Source organism: Diadema antillarum, unplaced genomic scaffold, assembly GCF_040938485.1.
Source record: "Diadema antillarum isolate AM-2024a unplaced genomic scaffold, OU_Dant_1.0 seq00000166_RagTag, whole genome shotgun sequence".
Lineage (NCBI taxonomy): Eukaryota > Metazoa > Echinodermata > Echinoidea > Diadematoida > Diadematidae > Diadema > Diadema antillarum.
Genome location: NW_027271236.1, coordinates 1,520,880 through 1,536,610, shown reverse-complemented (window position 1 = coordinate 1,536,610; position 15,731 = coordinate 1,520,880). Strand labels below are relative to the sequence as shown.

At 38.2% G+C, this 15,731-nt stretch overlaps 1 protein-coding gene across 1 annotated transcript in view; it reads left to right on the top strand.

The window, feature by feature from the left end:
• LOC139728159 (sodium-coupled neutral amino acid transporter 9 homolog) overlaps positions 1 to 12,215 on the top strand; it is a 71,405-nt gene extending 59,190 nt beyond the window's left edge. The window contains exons 7-14 of the mRNA XM_071639124.1: positions 934 to 1,041; positions 1,772 to 1,915; positions 3,570 to 3,674; positions 7,543 to 7,649; positions 8,533 to 8,637; positions 9,144 to 9,292; positions 10,457 to 10,546; positions 11,897 to 12,215. Of these exons, the coding sequence (XP_071495225.1) occupies positions 934 to 1,041; positions 1,772 to 1,915; positions 3,570 to 3,674; positions 7,543 to 7,649; positions 8,533 to 8,637; positions 9,144 to 9,292; positions 10,457 to 10,546; positions 11,897 to 12,062 (974 nt within the window). The 3' untranslated portion in view covers positions 12,063 to 12,215. The remainder of the gene's footprint in view (positions 1 to 933; positions 1,042 to 1,771; positions 1,916 to 3,569; positions 3,675 to 7,542; positions 7,650 to 8,532; positions 8,638 to 9,143; positions 9,293 to 10,456; positions 10,547 to 11,896) is intronic.
• The last annotated feature ends 3,516 nt before the right edge of the window (positions 12,216 to 15,731 follow it).

Here is a 15,731-nt window from a genome sequence, read left to right as displayed (position 1 = left end):
TAGAACTGAAAGTAGAACTCTTTCTAAATGAGCCAAGATGAGCTATAAGTATACCAAGACACTTGAGTATTACATGACTATTATGTTTCAGTTACACAAAAGTGAGTCATATGCATCGAATGTGCATGTGATATATCATAGAGAGTCTTTGATAAAGTTTAGTCCTCTATCAGTGTAACGATGCTCACAGCAACACATTTCTCCAGGTAAGACTACATTTTATGCATCCATTTGGGAAATAGCCTGTAGAATACAAAGTAAATTTCCTGTTATTTTGTTAGTTTACAGTTGCTGTGGAGAAGACAGTCTTCTGCTATGTTAATGAATTTTGAATTATTTTATCCAGCACTTTATGCTTTTAGCTTTTATGCTTTTAGAATATCATCTTTGGTGGGGTTTCACTGTGTTTATGAATGAAATGATCAATGAAATTTGCTAGACAAAAAAAAAACAAAACAAAACAAAACAAAACAAAAACAAAAATAAAAAAACAAAAACAAAAATAAAAAAACAAAAACAAAAACACAAAACAAAAAACCCCAAAACAAAACCAACAACAACAAATCAAAACAAAAACAAAAACAAAACAAAACAAGAAGTGTTATAAATCATATCAGGGTGAATGCTGTTGCATACAAGAACAAATTAAATGTGATATGCTTCATGACATGTATGGGAAAGTCAAATTGATTAATAATTGAAAAGCATGGAAGGGGATTGGTGCAGTACCTAGACTCTGTGCTATGAGAACAATGCTTGTGAGTTTAAAATGCTTGTGTGTGTGTAAAAAGAATAAAAAGGCAGCGAAGCTGCATGACATTATCGTGTAGTAGTAGCGTGTTCATTATACAAATATCCTTTGAAAACCTTTATAATTATCATAATTAATCACTTTTTTGTCATGATTTTCTTGCTCACCCCTTGACTTTCCAGAGGAAGTCATGGGCATTGTTCCTGCGAGTAACGACACAGCCCTGTGCTACGGCTCTCCTGCATTCAATCGCACTGTCCTCTTTGTACTAGAAGACCCGTCCAATAAAGGTATGTTCAACTGTAACAATGTTCTCCCCCACTTATGATCAAAATCACCATGTGAATTGACAATTTACTGCATGTTCTAGATCTTATGAATCTCTTTGGTGCATGAAGACTTACCGGAATATTTTGTGTTGATATCTTTTTTTTTTTAATTGTTGTCTTAGTAGGTGCTTGTGCCAAACAATTGTAGCCACCCTGGTGGGCAGTGTAGGAAATCCACATTTCTAATGTTGAATGATCAGGAATGTGTCACTGTATCACAATCATACATGTAGGTTTGTTACTCTTTTATGGAAAAAAGTTTTGGTGGAGTTTGACATGGGCGTTTATTAAAGAGTATACAACCTCAGACCACTTTACGTTTTTTTTTTTTCTTGTACAAAGTATGAATATAATTTCTATTCTATAGAGAGTTATCTTTCATTTTTACCATCTGTTGTAGCATCAATTTCCTGGATAGAGTACAATTTACTCTGCCCTGTTTGTGCTTGGTCCTGGAGTAGAAATGTGTATCGTGTTTTGTGCAAAAAGAACCTAATGCAGCATTTGTGAGTCAAGCACAGCAGAGTAAAGCCTTATCCCATATCAAAGAGATTTTACTATCATCACTTGCTTTGGTGAAATTGATTAACCTATTTGTTCAAACTCTTCTTACATTATTTTTGCTTCTAAATTGTAACTTGTTAAAATGAAAATTGAAGTTTGCTAGTATTTTGCCATTCATTGATTGTAGTGACGAACACAACTCCAGCCAAGGTGGCGCTGTTCCACAGGGTGTGGTCAGAGACTGGAACAGTTCCCCTCTTTCTCTGTTTCCTTATACTACCTCTCATCCACATCAAGTCTCCAACTTTCTTCACAAAGTTCAACTCTCTTGGTGAGTGCTACGCATTAAGATTCACACTGGATGATTTCAAGTTTGCTGCTTGTGCCAGTGTCGGTATTGTCTCCAGAGCACCTGTGTGAAATTGAGCTTCACCACCGGCGGTCATAGTAATGCAATCCATACCGATCATGATTATTGATTCCCAACACTTATATTATATTGGATGGCTATGAATGGGATACCAGGGAATATTGCACGAATTAGGGCCAATATTGCACGAATCGAAGATGAGTGCAATATTGACCCTAACGAGTGCAATATTCCCTGGTATTCCATGAATCAAGGCCATCCAATATAATTATTATCATCTATACAATCAAGCAGAACAAGCATAAACTAAACAAAATTAGCGGGCTTCTACTCGTCTTTGAAGTTGACTCGGCAGTCACATCCCAGCGCTGAAAAGGGGAAGCCGCTAATACTGCGTATGGGAACAAACAACTAGCAAGATGTTTGCGCGCTTGTGAATTGCGACAAAATGATGCGCACTAGTAGCAAGCGTTTGCGCATTCAGCAGCGCTTGCGCATTAGACGAGACAGAATTGAATATGGTGTGATCTTGAACGGCAAGTAACAACGGTATAGCCTATGGTGAATTAATACGTTGGTCTATGCGTTTCGTTCAATATGCTCTGATATTAAACGGTAAAAATTGAGCGGACTACAATACGCGTTTTTAATGCGCCGCTAAATCGTCCTATATAGATGATAATAGATATTATCTTCACACCACCACAGAGTCTGTGTGATTGTGCTGGAATTGCACTAGCTACTGAACCTATGTCTTAATTTTGAGGTCCACCTACTGGTATCAGTTGGTGCTAGTGTTCAGATAGCACTAACACCAGCACTAAAACACCAAACTTGAAATCACCCACTGTTGTGTTGCAATATGTTAGCATCATTTCCATTGTCTTTGAATGTAGCAAAGAGAAATGGGGTGAAAAATATGGTATTCATAGAACTTCCAATGTTTACAACAGGCAGTTTTTTAATGCTCTGTCAAACTGTATTTTACATCTATATTACCAATTTTGATTTTCTTTTGAAATATTCTGTGGATTACCAGTGTTCTCTCACTCAAACATTGAGTGACTGAACTGTGAATTACTGAATGTATGTCATTATATGTTGTTCTCTATATCCCTTTTGCAATGCGCTGTTTTGAGCATAATTTCTATCTTGTGCTAAACTCAAAATAAACCTCTGTGTAGGCGCAGTCAGACTGGCAAAAGATGTAGAAGTGTAAGATCGCGATCTTTAAGATCTCGAAATTTTACCAGTGTGACTGCAAACTTTCCGCGAAACTTCTCACAAAACTTCTTGCGAAACTTCCCACTCCAACTGGGGATATTGCCCTCACCCCTGCCAAACTTCTCGATCTGTTTGCGGGTGGTGTCTCCGAAATGCGAGGCCATTGTCACGTACAGATGTGCATTGTTACGCCACAAGCACTGGGCATCGGATGGCCCGCTCTTTCTTCTTATGCATGGGTACCAATGACCAAAAAATCTTGATCCAAGTTTTGCTGCCAGTGTGACCGTATGACAAAGGATCGCGAAGGCTTCGCGATCTGAAACTTCTCGATCATTTGCCAGTCTGACCGCACCTTATGTGGAACATTTCTCAATCCTCCCTTCTACAGGAACCCTGTCTGTTGCCTTCCTCTTGATATATGTATGCGTAAGAGCAGCGAAGTGGGGCATCCATATCGACTTTAATAACGTCAACTCTGATGAATATGTGCAACGTAAGTAGTACGAGAGAGGGGGTTTTGTTTTATTTGGTTCTTTTCATGACACAGTAATTCAAAAGCATGAGTTAATGTGCCTTGCTCTTTATTTAGTCAAATATTTGCAAAAGAATGCAGATTTACGCAGATATATGATGAAACTTTCTTGCCTTTTTTATTACAAATAACTAGAATTCACTTGCCGAAAAATATGCACCATGTGTTTTTTGCACAACACAGATTTTGTTGTTGAAGGGTATATCATGCCCTATTATTTTCCAATGATTATTGCCACTTCATAATCTCAAACCCAACTCAAGTCACCATGTAGATCAATACTATTTAAAATCTTACCTTATTTACCATTTTTTCAGTGTACATAAAACATATATCTCATTGTTCCATACAAATATTACAATGTCATTTTAATGTATTGTTTGTTATCATTCAAGTCTAACTCACCAGCAACCTGTCATAAAGATGCATTACATTGCTGTAGTGCTCCTCTCTAAAAACGACAACAACAACAACAAAAATGATCTGGTGGGGTGCTTAACTGTTTTTGGTCAGTAAGAAGACACTTCATTCATATAAAAATCATCAGTGTCTTGGTAATACACTATTTGCAAATCAATGAGGATACACTGTGAACACTCTGCTGTGGTTAATAATGAATTTTGGGCAAAAAAGTGCTGACTACTGTATTTTATAATGGTGTTATTTCTTGATTCTTTTTTATTGAGAACTTCATTTAGAGGCATAATATTCCCCAAATTACTAACGCCCCGGAATATTGTATCCTGTAACACAAATGCATTTAAAAATGCTTTTCAAATATCGCTAACATTGCTTTAGATAGATTCTCATACTGTTCTCTGTGGTTCTGGAGCATGACTTTTTATCACTTGCAAACCTGTCTTACAAGTCCTGATTGTGAAATGTGCTTTCAAAATGTATTAGTTATATGGCATATGCAGCAATTGAACAATAGATATGAATAATTGAATTAAGCCGTGAAGGGTACAAATTCCGTTGTGCTATAACATTACCCTCAACTCTCACCTACTCCTCCAATTACTCAGATTTTTGATTTGCATTTTAATTACCATGTACACATACTGAATTTCATTTAATTTTTTTTCTTGCATAGTATTTCACAAGTAGAAGTAGACAAATATCAGGAAAGCATTTGCAAATTGATGGCAATGCAAACACATTGTATTGACTATTGCAATCACATAATAACATTTTATAAAGCTGGTATAGCTGTTACAACGGCAGGAGCAATTCTTGAGCAATAAGTTGCCTTTTTATGCTGTTAGGCCCAGATTTATGAGTTTCTAACGCTTGCCATAAATTCACCTCACTTTATACCTTTTACAAATACCTATTTGCATTGTTTTGTCACAAATTTTTTGAGTTGCATTCAGCTTGTATTTATTTTTCTTTGTATTCCCCCCCCCCCCCTATTTTTGACCCCATATTCATGACCTTACCACCATCTTTGCGACTAGTGTTTCACTGGCGATTCCCCTCTCTGTCGGGACTTCTAGCACTGGGCTACTTCATTCACAATGCCATCTCGGCCATCACCCAAAATCAAGCTCATCCAGAAAACAATGTAAGATCACGGCTGGGTGCGGTCATACCTGCATACTCACTCGTTCATCAGGCATCGGAGGTTAAGTGCTGAGTTGTAATGAACAGGGTCTTTGTGAAACACTGTATGCGTAACAGTCGGCCAGATATTGTGAATTTTACTGCATAAGATATTGATTCAGATCTGTAAAATTCTGAGTAGGGAGTGTGATGTGATGACCAGAAGTAAGTCCATTTGACCTCAGTGTTTCAGCTGTCTCCGTTGGTCATTTCTACTTTACTAGAACAAATTAGGATAAAATGATAGTGATGATAGTAAGCCATTTACTTGTAATACTCAGTGTATTTTCAATATCGGTATCAAAAAAATTCATCAAGTAGATTGTTATTGTAAGGGAAAAAAGTCGGGACCAAAACAAATGCAGTGGAGTAACTGCTTCAACATAAACACAGCTTGCCTGGTTGATGGTGACCCCCAAAAATGTTCGTATTATAAGTAGCCTTTTTGCCCCTTTATCATGGGCAAAAATTTGTTTGGAAGTAGTAATGTCTTGCATTTTACTAAATTTGGTAGAAGCTGCACTAGCTGTTTGTTGTAGTACCAGGTAGTGTGTAATAAAGTCATTATCTAGATCAAGGAGTTGTTTGTGAATTAATGGATTGAATTTCGGATTCACACCAATGTGTGATGTACATGTATAAGGTAACAGTAGATTACTTTTGACTAGTGCATGTTATGTCACTTATCTTCATATTACTATTGTAGGTACTTGGGGAAACAGGCAAGGTGGGGGGGGGGGGGGGAGGGGGGATGGTAGGTCAAAGGTTATCAACAATGCCGCTGTACACCTTCTTGAGTAGTGAATAAAATAGAAAGTAAACTAATTACTAGGACAAGGAAGTTAAGGTTGGACCTAACTAATTGTTACCTGGTACTGGGCAAAGTTGTGAATCGTTGCCCTTATGATCTTTCCCGTGATGAGATGCAATGTGAATGCAAAATCATGAAATACACTTTCAAAGAAGATTTGAGAAAATTTGGAAATTTTTTTTGGCTTGTGTTGTATGCAAACTATAGGGACATGAGTATATCTGTTTTGGAGACTGATAAAAAAAAAAAGTTAATAAAGATTAGAACATATACGGTGGTTCTGGCGAAAAGGCTGTTTTTGACTAAGCAAAGGAGGAAAATGAGTGCTTTATCACTGGCATAGGTCATGTAATCACCATTTCTCTTTATTTCAGTTGTGTTTTCTTTCTCTAATTCAAACACTTTCTTTGCTTTGAGTGGTCTGATCATTCCATTTCCCCCTTTTTTTCCGCTCACATGCCTTTTTTTTTGCTTTGCATACATCTAATGACTCAAACTCACTTCCACTCTGTTGGATTTGGACAGAGTTAGCAAACAGCTACAGATTAATCATGCACAGCTCTATCAGTCATCCATCAATCTTACAAACAAGTATTTATGTTGCATTAATGTCACTTTGCCTTTCACTGCAACCAAATGCTTCATCAACTACTCTCAGCCTGCTGCAATCGTAAAACTCAAACATATTAAGCTGCCTCCATGCTCATTCAAAGTCATGCAATCCGAGTTCATGCTATGCAGTTCTCAAGAGATACACACCATGAGTCCCATGGATAATCATCACGCAGATGATTAAAGAGTTGGAATGTTCTCAGTAGAATTTCCAGGAACTATGACAATGATTGATTAAACTGTCAATGTGATCTCCTTTGATTGAAGTGTGTTTATCCAAAAACATATAAATGATATTAATGTCGAAGTTGAGACCTTTCCCTCTTCAATGTGATATTTTATTCTTTAACAGCATATATGACTGAAACAAAAGTCCCCATCCAGCAAAAACAATAAGACTGTGCATGGTCTTAGAAGGAACCCTATCCCTAACCCCCAAACCTAACCCCAACCATAGCGTAACTCTCTTAGAAAAGTGTATTGTAAAACCATATTTTTTGGATGCATGAAACTTTTGTGAATTTTGTGAAGAGCAAAGATTCGTTAAAGTAAAACGCATGCAAAAATGTTCGATCTACGCAATTGATTGAATGCCAGTTGCGTAACATGAAAGTTTCATAGAGCGAAAAAGGCTGTCGGCTTTAATATGCGAAAGTTTCATACTGCTAATGTTTCTGGTTTTACAGTATGTCAAACATTCTACCCCACTAACGGTTTGACCCTCCCCCCCCCCCCCCTCCATTCCCCTCAGCTTGTCCTTATTTCTCTTCATGTGTCTGTTCATAAACTGTTCTCCTCTGCCAGTGTTTAGCTGGAACTTTCCCGCCCTGTCGGGAATATCCTCCCTGGGTTTTTTCATTCACAATTGCATCTCATCGATAACGAGGAACCAGAGGTACCCCGAGAACAATGTAAGTGACTTCATGATAGAACCGAGGGGGGGGGGGGGGGGGGGGAAGGAGATGAAGGGCCTTCAGGGAGCACTTTAATTAACCAGTTCAGTGCAAGGAACTTTGGACAGTGTGTACAATGCTATGGGGTTTACTGTGCCAATCACCACTCAAAGCTCACAAAGGGTTGATATATATTGGAAGACTTCTTGGCAGCTGCCTCATGCTTGTGAAATCAGCTCCCTCAAAGCATCAGGGAATCACCATCTCTGTCAGTGTTCCAAAAATCGTTGAAGACTTTCCTTTTCAATGACTGATTGATTAATTATGTATATTTTGTTTTTTCCTTGTCTGTTGTATTTTTTTTTCTTCTCCTACCTCCTAAGTGTAAGGTGGATATTATATTTCTATGAAACGCTGTGATACATGTTCACACATCGCTATATAAGTACCCATATTGTAATTGTAATTGTATCAATGAAGATTTTTTTTTTTGGGGGGGGAGGGTTAACAATTAATTTCATCATTAATTAGGATTAGATAGTGTAATGAAATGTATGTGTAGTTCACTAACCTATTTGCATCAAGCACTTTTAGTTGAATTGTTTATACTCTTTTGTCTAAGTGTTAATCTTTAACCTTACTTGATCAGTGACCTAATTATGTAGATAGTTTAGTGAGTGTAGCCTAGTAGTCAGTCAATAGTATAAAGATGGAAGAATCTGCTTGTTAGGTACAGGTAAGTTGCTTTCTATAAAGACCATTCTACTGCAACACCAGCTCACCTGCCATATGTCGGACTTAATGTGCAGTGTATGAGATAAACCTATTTAACTTGTGGAAAGAGTATTAACTTTGTGTGAGTTGGAGATTGAAGAGTGTTTTCTTGTGCCTCGTCTTTTAGGGTCGTGACCTCACCATTGCCTACTTCCTGGTAGCCTTCACCTACATATTTGTGGCCGTGGTATTCTACATCTCTTTTCCCCTGCCGAAGGAGTGCATAGCAGATGTAAGTACATCTGGAGGGGTTACCATGGCAACGCATCAATGCCGGTGGTAGTGTTTGGGTTGAATTGGAATGCTCTTTAGCCTCTCTAGTCGTTTTTTATAATGACAATACAAGCCATCATTCGTTCAACCACAGTGCCATTTAATGAATCATTTCCACATATGGATCGGCTTGAGTGTAATGCATACAATGCAGTACTTCACTTACCATAATAAATTTGACTGTGAAAGGTACATTATAAGTGTCATATTCCTTGCAATTTAACCATCATATTTTGAAGTTGTTTAGAACCTGTTTCCGTCATTAGAGGAAAAACGGAGACAGATGTTACTCTGTGTAATTAACGAGCTTGCCTGTTGAAATTCCTGTTTGTTTAAACCCATTGAAGGCCAGTCCCTAGAATACTCAATCAGGTGTTTATGGGAAATGGGTGTTATAGCAAAATCAGTCCATCCTCAATAGGTTATGTGTTCATGAATACAACATTTGTTTGACTTGTTTCCCAGAACTTTTTGAAGAACTTTTTCCAGGGGGATGCATATGCCTTTGCTGCCAGGCTGTTCCTGCTCTTCCAAATGGTGACACTCTTCCCTCTGCTAGTCTACATCACCAGGGTGCAACTGATGGACCAGCTGTTTGGCAAAGCATTTCCAAGGTCTGTTTAGCAAAGCATTTCCAAGGTCTGTTTAGAACAAGACTATCATGAAAAGGGAATATTTCAGTGTGAAGGTGTGGTTATGAATTTTGCACTCGACTGAACTTGTAAGATAATGATTGGCAAATTACTTTGAAAATATCAGATTTTTTAAACAAAAATACCTACATCACAAATTTATAAATGAGGAACGTACACTGAAATTGGCCTGATGTGACTAACCAATCACCTGAAAGATTCTATTGTTACAGTATATGATATGAGGATGTGACTATGTGGCTATGAAACAGAATTTCTCCATGCCTCTAGTATGTTGATGCTGTCTCAATCGTGTATAAGTTGCTAAAAATACACACACACACACAAAGAAGAGATAAAATGTCTTGATATCCAACAATTATCAGAGGGGCTTTTTGTATGAAATTGATGATGACATTTATGAAACTACCTTTTAAGCATGTAATCTTTTGAGAGATTTATGGCTAATATCTTTTGCAGTGTTTCGTCGTATGGTTTCAGGAAAATATTTTTATTTTGACAAGAAAAATCTAGCAAACTTTATCTAAAAAGGACTTTTCTTGCATTTGTAGCATCCAGTCAATATTATCTGCAAACTGTTTTGTCTTTGTTTATAACATTGCAAAAAAAAATGTTTGTAATTGCAGATGATAAAGATGAGTGGTGTCAAACCTGTCTCAAGAGAGCAAAAAAGTGTTGAGTTTATGTCTTCTGTTCCATTGATACCATCTTTTCCTCTCATCATTTTTCCACTCTCTACTCCACCCCTCTCCCACACCTCTCCCCCTCTCTTTTTTTCATTCTGTCTGCCCTTTGCCCTCTCTCTCTCCTCTGAACCCCACCCTCACTCTCTTATCCCTCCCCTTCTCTCACCCCTCTGCTCCTCTTTCTACCCCCTTTCTCCCTACCTCCCTACTCTTCCCTCCCTCTTCCCTCCCTCTTTCCCTCTCCCATCCTCTCCCTCTCTCCCCCTCTGCCCTTCTTTCTCTGCCCTTCTCACTCCCTACCCCCTACCCCTCCTCATGTCCCTCACCCCCTCTCTGCCCTCTGCCCCTCTTTCTATCCCCTTACTCCCTACCTCCCTACCCTTCCCTCACTCTACCCCTCTCCCATCCTCTCCCTCTCTCTCTCTTGTCTGACCTCCAGCTGGAAGCACATGATAATCTTTAACCTGATCCTTGTCACCATCTGTGTCCTGTTTGCAATGTTTCTGCCTCACATTGGGAACATTATACGGTGAGTATTAAAATCCAAGGAACCTAAAGCTTAACTCTCTCCCTCACACCATTGTATGGGACATGTTGCATCGCACAATAGTCACGGCGTGACATTATTGATAACTTAATAAAGCAAAAGATGTGCAACATGATCAAAGTTTGCTGCACTATGCGGTGAGTATGAGGCAGGGAATCTAAAGCTTTACTCTCCATCACTCCAATGTGTGGGGCATTCTTATGTGGCATCGCACAATAATTAGGCCATGACATGATTGATAACTAATAATATTAAAGAAGAAGGTGCAAAACATGATCAAAGTTTGCTGCAAGCAAGAGAAAGAAAAAGGAAATAGACAAATCTGAATCGTGTGTGCAACATGATGGTCATGAATGTCCAAATGTCTTCCAAAACAGTGACCGTTGAGGACGAGTCCCGAGTATACTCGGGCAAGTGTCTGTGAGAAATATGTGTTGTAGCAAACTCAGCCCATCCTCAACGGGTTAAGCTGTATCATCTTACTTGATATCACTGCGTGAATCTCGTGTCCTACGTATAATAGTAAGCAAATAATCAACATTAGTGAAGGTGAAGGCAATGAGACAAACTATCACTTCTGAGGCGATCTGGATGTAGCTATCTTTCCGAAGCTGCGCTTCGGAAAGATAGCGTACACATTCAGATCGCCGAGGAAGTGATAGTTTGTCTCATTGCCTGAAACTAAGAGTTGATTATTTGCTTTATATTCCACATCTATGGTCCTAGAAATTCCCATTTTATTCCACATCTGAAACCGTTTTAGCTGTCTTTAGGTATCCTTAGGGCTTAGGCTACGTGTGCGCGTAGATGACAAAACAATGAATTTGCTGCGCGCACCGAAGTGAAAGTGCGTTGCACTGTGTACTATCAAGTGACCTAGGTCACATGATAGTCCACAGTGCAACGCACTTTTATTTCGCGCGTACTCATCTTGCGTTAGGACTGTGTGGAGATCAGCGAAACAAAAGGGACTATCAACATAGAGTGTAACAAACTTTTCTTCTCAGGTGATGTTATGGGCAAAATTACGCTTCATCACGTGATCAGCTCTGGACCAATCCTATTGCAACATTCTCAGTATGTGGAATATAAAAATAATTAATCACCCAAAGCTCTTTGTACTTATGCTAGGCACATTGGAAGAGAGTGCAGTAGAATTGCAATGGAGAGCAAAAAAACAACAACAACAACAACCCAAAACAAAAAACAGCAACACTGACAGCAACAAATAAGATCACTATTTTTCTGTGCTGTTTTTAAAATGAGGTAGCCAATCTTGATTATGAAGGAAATGAGTAATCAGTCATGATTTCTGTATGTCTTGTATTACAGGTATTCCGGAGCCTTCTGTGGTATGGCCTATATCTTCACCCTACCTGTAGTAGTCTACCTCCTCTTTCACCGAAATCAGGGCACGCTGCGCTGGTATCACGTTATTCTCCACTCAGTCCTCGTTGCCGTGGGCGTGGCTAATTTTATCTCTCAGTTCCTGGTGTGAGGTCATGACTATGAGCATGGTCGTCTGACCATGCGGAAAGAAAAAGAAGCGGAAACACATGTATATTCTTTGCAATGTGTGTATTAAAGGTGGCCGCACACTATATGATCTGACTGGTTGCACGACTGGAGGCAAGCTGGGTCACAGCTTGGATGGACGACATTGGGCACTACATTAGACCGTACAAGTATTTCGTGCCTAGTTGCGTCATCAGTACATAATACTGTCGTGTGATTGGCTGAAAGTTCCATGAAACTTTGACATGCCAAATCTTTACGGCTGGCATTGCAACTCAGTTTCGTGGCAAGAAAGTGGCAAGGTTGGTGATATCACGCTTTTGGTCGCTAGGTTGTACGAGCGGTGAATCGTGGCAAAGTCCAGTATTGTGTGGTGGCCTTTAAGTCTTCCATGCAAAGTTCCATTTGTGTGACAGTGTACGACTTAGTCTGACTCAAGGCGTATATTGTATTTATGTCATCAGTCAATGAATATATGTGCTTGCAATCTCTTTTATCAACTTGAATCCAAGTTGTGTGCTCAGAAATGTATTTACATCTGTATTTCATGTAGCTATTCCTTCATTCTTTTTACCCCCTGGTGTTTGTTTTAACCCTGAAGCTGTCACTCGTTTCAGCCACTGAAGTGTTGTTATTTAAACCTGTTACATCATAGCCCTTGTAAGTTTGTGAAGTTATCACTAACTGTGTTTATTATACAGTAAGTACATTGTGCATTCTTGTATCCTGGTATTTCATGAGTACTACGCACTTCGAATACAACATTTAGAAACAGTAAGGTACTTTTTATCTCTTTAGTGTGCTTGAAAGAGAGTCCTTAATATTGGATGGAGTAGGAGCAAGTTTTGGCCATGTATAGGGTACCATGTTTTATGGATTTTTTTTTTTTTAAATCTATTTATTTGTATATTTCTTACCTTTTGTCAGGGTAGCCCATTCGCCAATAAGCTGCGGTCTTCTATGGGCCGTGAATAATATTTATGAACATATTTACAACAAATAACAAAGCATGTATGCAGAAGAAATTAAAATAAAATTCCATCATGAAATCTGAAATACATTACAAACTACCACAAACAAATATTAATGTGCCATAGCATGAGTTCAACAGACTAGCAATAGAAAAAATTAGAAATATTGATTAAATTGCTATGATTATTATTTTTTTTTTCTTGGGGGGGGGGGGCAGGGAGAGGGAGAAATCCACAATGATTTGCTGATTTGATGAGACAAGTCTTTGAAAGATTATTTAATAGCAAATCAAGCCTAAAACCTGTTCTATCAGATTTGAGTAGCATAAACTTAAAATTTGATTTCAGCCTTGTCTACTGTATTGGGATGATGTCTGTGTGTGTGTAGTTACAGTGTGTGTTGTGTTTCTGTCTGTCTGTGCTTGTGTGTGAGTCTGTCTTTTTGTCTATCTGTTGTCTGTGTGCATGTGATTTGTTTCTCAGTGCAGTCAAGAGCTTCCAATTCTCCTTTTTCATCCTTGCAGCTTTGCATGGTCTTGAATACTAAAGTTGGTGCAGGCCCTGCTTTATGAAGAGTTATGATTGATTAATAAAGTTGATTTCTGTGGTAAGTCTATATGGCAGCCTGTGTGGAAAGTGAATTTATAATTGATTATATCTTTTGATAAAACAGGCCCAGATTGATCATGCTGTTTGGATATCTGACAGCACTCTAATAGAGACCCCTAGACCCCAGCAGTGGATAGTAACTTTTGATGATAAAAATCTTACAAGTGAATGGTTCTTGGCATGTAGTCTTGTTATCTCTTGCAGCTTCACTTAAAAAGAATGAAACAATTCAAATATGGAACAGATAATGGGCCAGTGATGTTTGCTTTTTTTCTCTTTTTTTGTGGGAGGGAGGGGGACTCCAATTTTGGAGAGATTTGAGCTTTGCCTTACTTGGTGTTCTTTGGAAGAGCAGCAAACTCTAAGGTTGCTTTCTGAATCACATGTGAACTTAGTTTCAATTACAAGCGAGTGTAGATGTGTTTGGTCAACAAAATCCATGCTCTTGTATGTGGATAATAATAGTGATGATGACGATGACAACAACAACAACAACAACAACAACAACAACAACAACAACAACAACAACAACAACAACAACAACAACAACAACAACAACAACAACAACAACAACAACAACAACAACAACAACAACAACAACAACAACAACAACAACAACAACAACAACAACAACAACAGATGTTTGGTGAATGCATATTGAGCACACATATGATAACAGCAGAAAGTTGCTTCATTCCCATAATATCATCATTATTATTGTTGTACTTATCCTCGTTATATTCTTTGACATCTCTTTTTGTCACTTCTCCATATCGTCATAGCAATGGTGATTGTGATCGTGATAATGATTGCCATTGTTATTATCACTGCTGTCATCATCATCATAATCCTTTTTGTCATGTGTGTTTACTTGATACTTGCAATAATGTGTATAAATGCAACTTTTCTCCTTACCTCTTCTAGTTTCTTTCCTGGTTTAGTGTTTCTTGAGGTATTCCTACCTCTTGATAGGAGATTTACTGTTGCAGTGAGATGTGTGTGATGTTGAAGTCGGATACTATCCAGTATTACCATTTACTTACTAGGAAAAGGGTCAAGGTATGATATTCTTTCCAAACAACGTTCAGCATCACAGGATCATCATAGTGTAATCATTCTCTACCAGTCAGCAGCAAATTCAATATTTTTCTTTTGCTTGTAGCTGTAGAATTTTTTTTTCCATCAGTGATCTTGCCAATCTAATTATTTACGTGTCTGTATATTATGTGGTATATATCAGTGCTTATATTTTTGTGAATTTCGCGGGCATTCAATATTTGCAAAATTAATGACTCGCGAAAAATTTTGCTTCTCATGGTGCAAGTGCATTATACAACATGTACATTGTTTCAAGGTGGGAAATGGTTAACTTTTCTCTTATGATAAGAAATAGTACTTCTTTTTTATTCCATCATGTGCAGTTCTTGATCGCCACTCGACCATTCAACCACTGGTAGAGTTGCCATTCACGTTGCAGTTTGCAAAATGTAATACTGTATAAGTTGGTATTTTCATGAGATTAATTTTTCATGCTCGGCTGGGTAAGATTTCATGTGTCTTTAATTCCACTGAATCAGGACATTAATTATGAGAACATATGGCATGCAAAATTATTTGTGCGCTTTTATTTTCGTGCTAACTGGTGGTTGCGTGAAATGCGTAAAATTTCTGTTTTTATAGTACTTGTAAGCTGCTTGTAATATATACTGGCATGTAATATACAGCACCAAGTACTTGAAATGGTCTCTTTGCTTGAAAAGTTCTTGATTTTTTTTTTTTTTTAGGATGGGAGGGGAGGGATTTTCTGGACACCTTTTCACATCTTTTGGAAAGCCACTAGCTCTATCCAAAGTTTCTTAAATATCTGGAACATCTCGAGTCCTTTCTCCTACCTTAGATGTGTTATCGCATGACGGACTGTGCCAGTAGGAATCTGTTTCAAAATCAAAACTTATTCAGCCTGGGAAAATGTGTCCCATGTTAAAGGAACATCTTGTTATTGCATAGCTGGAATGTTTCATGGTGCTTGGTGATGTGCCTAGTTACCTACGTGTATTTGATTTCAGCCTTCA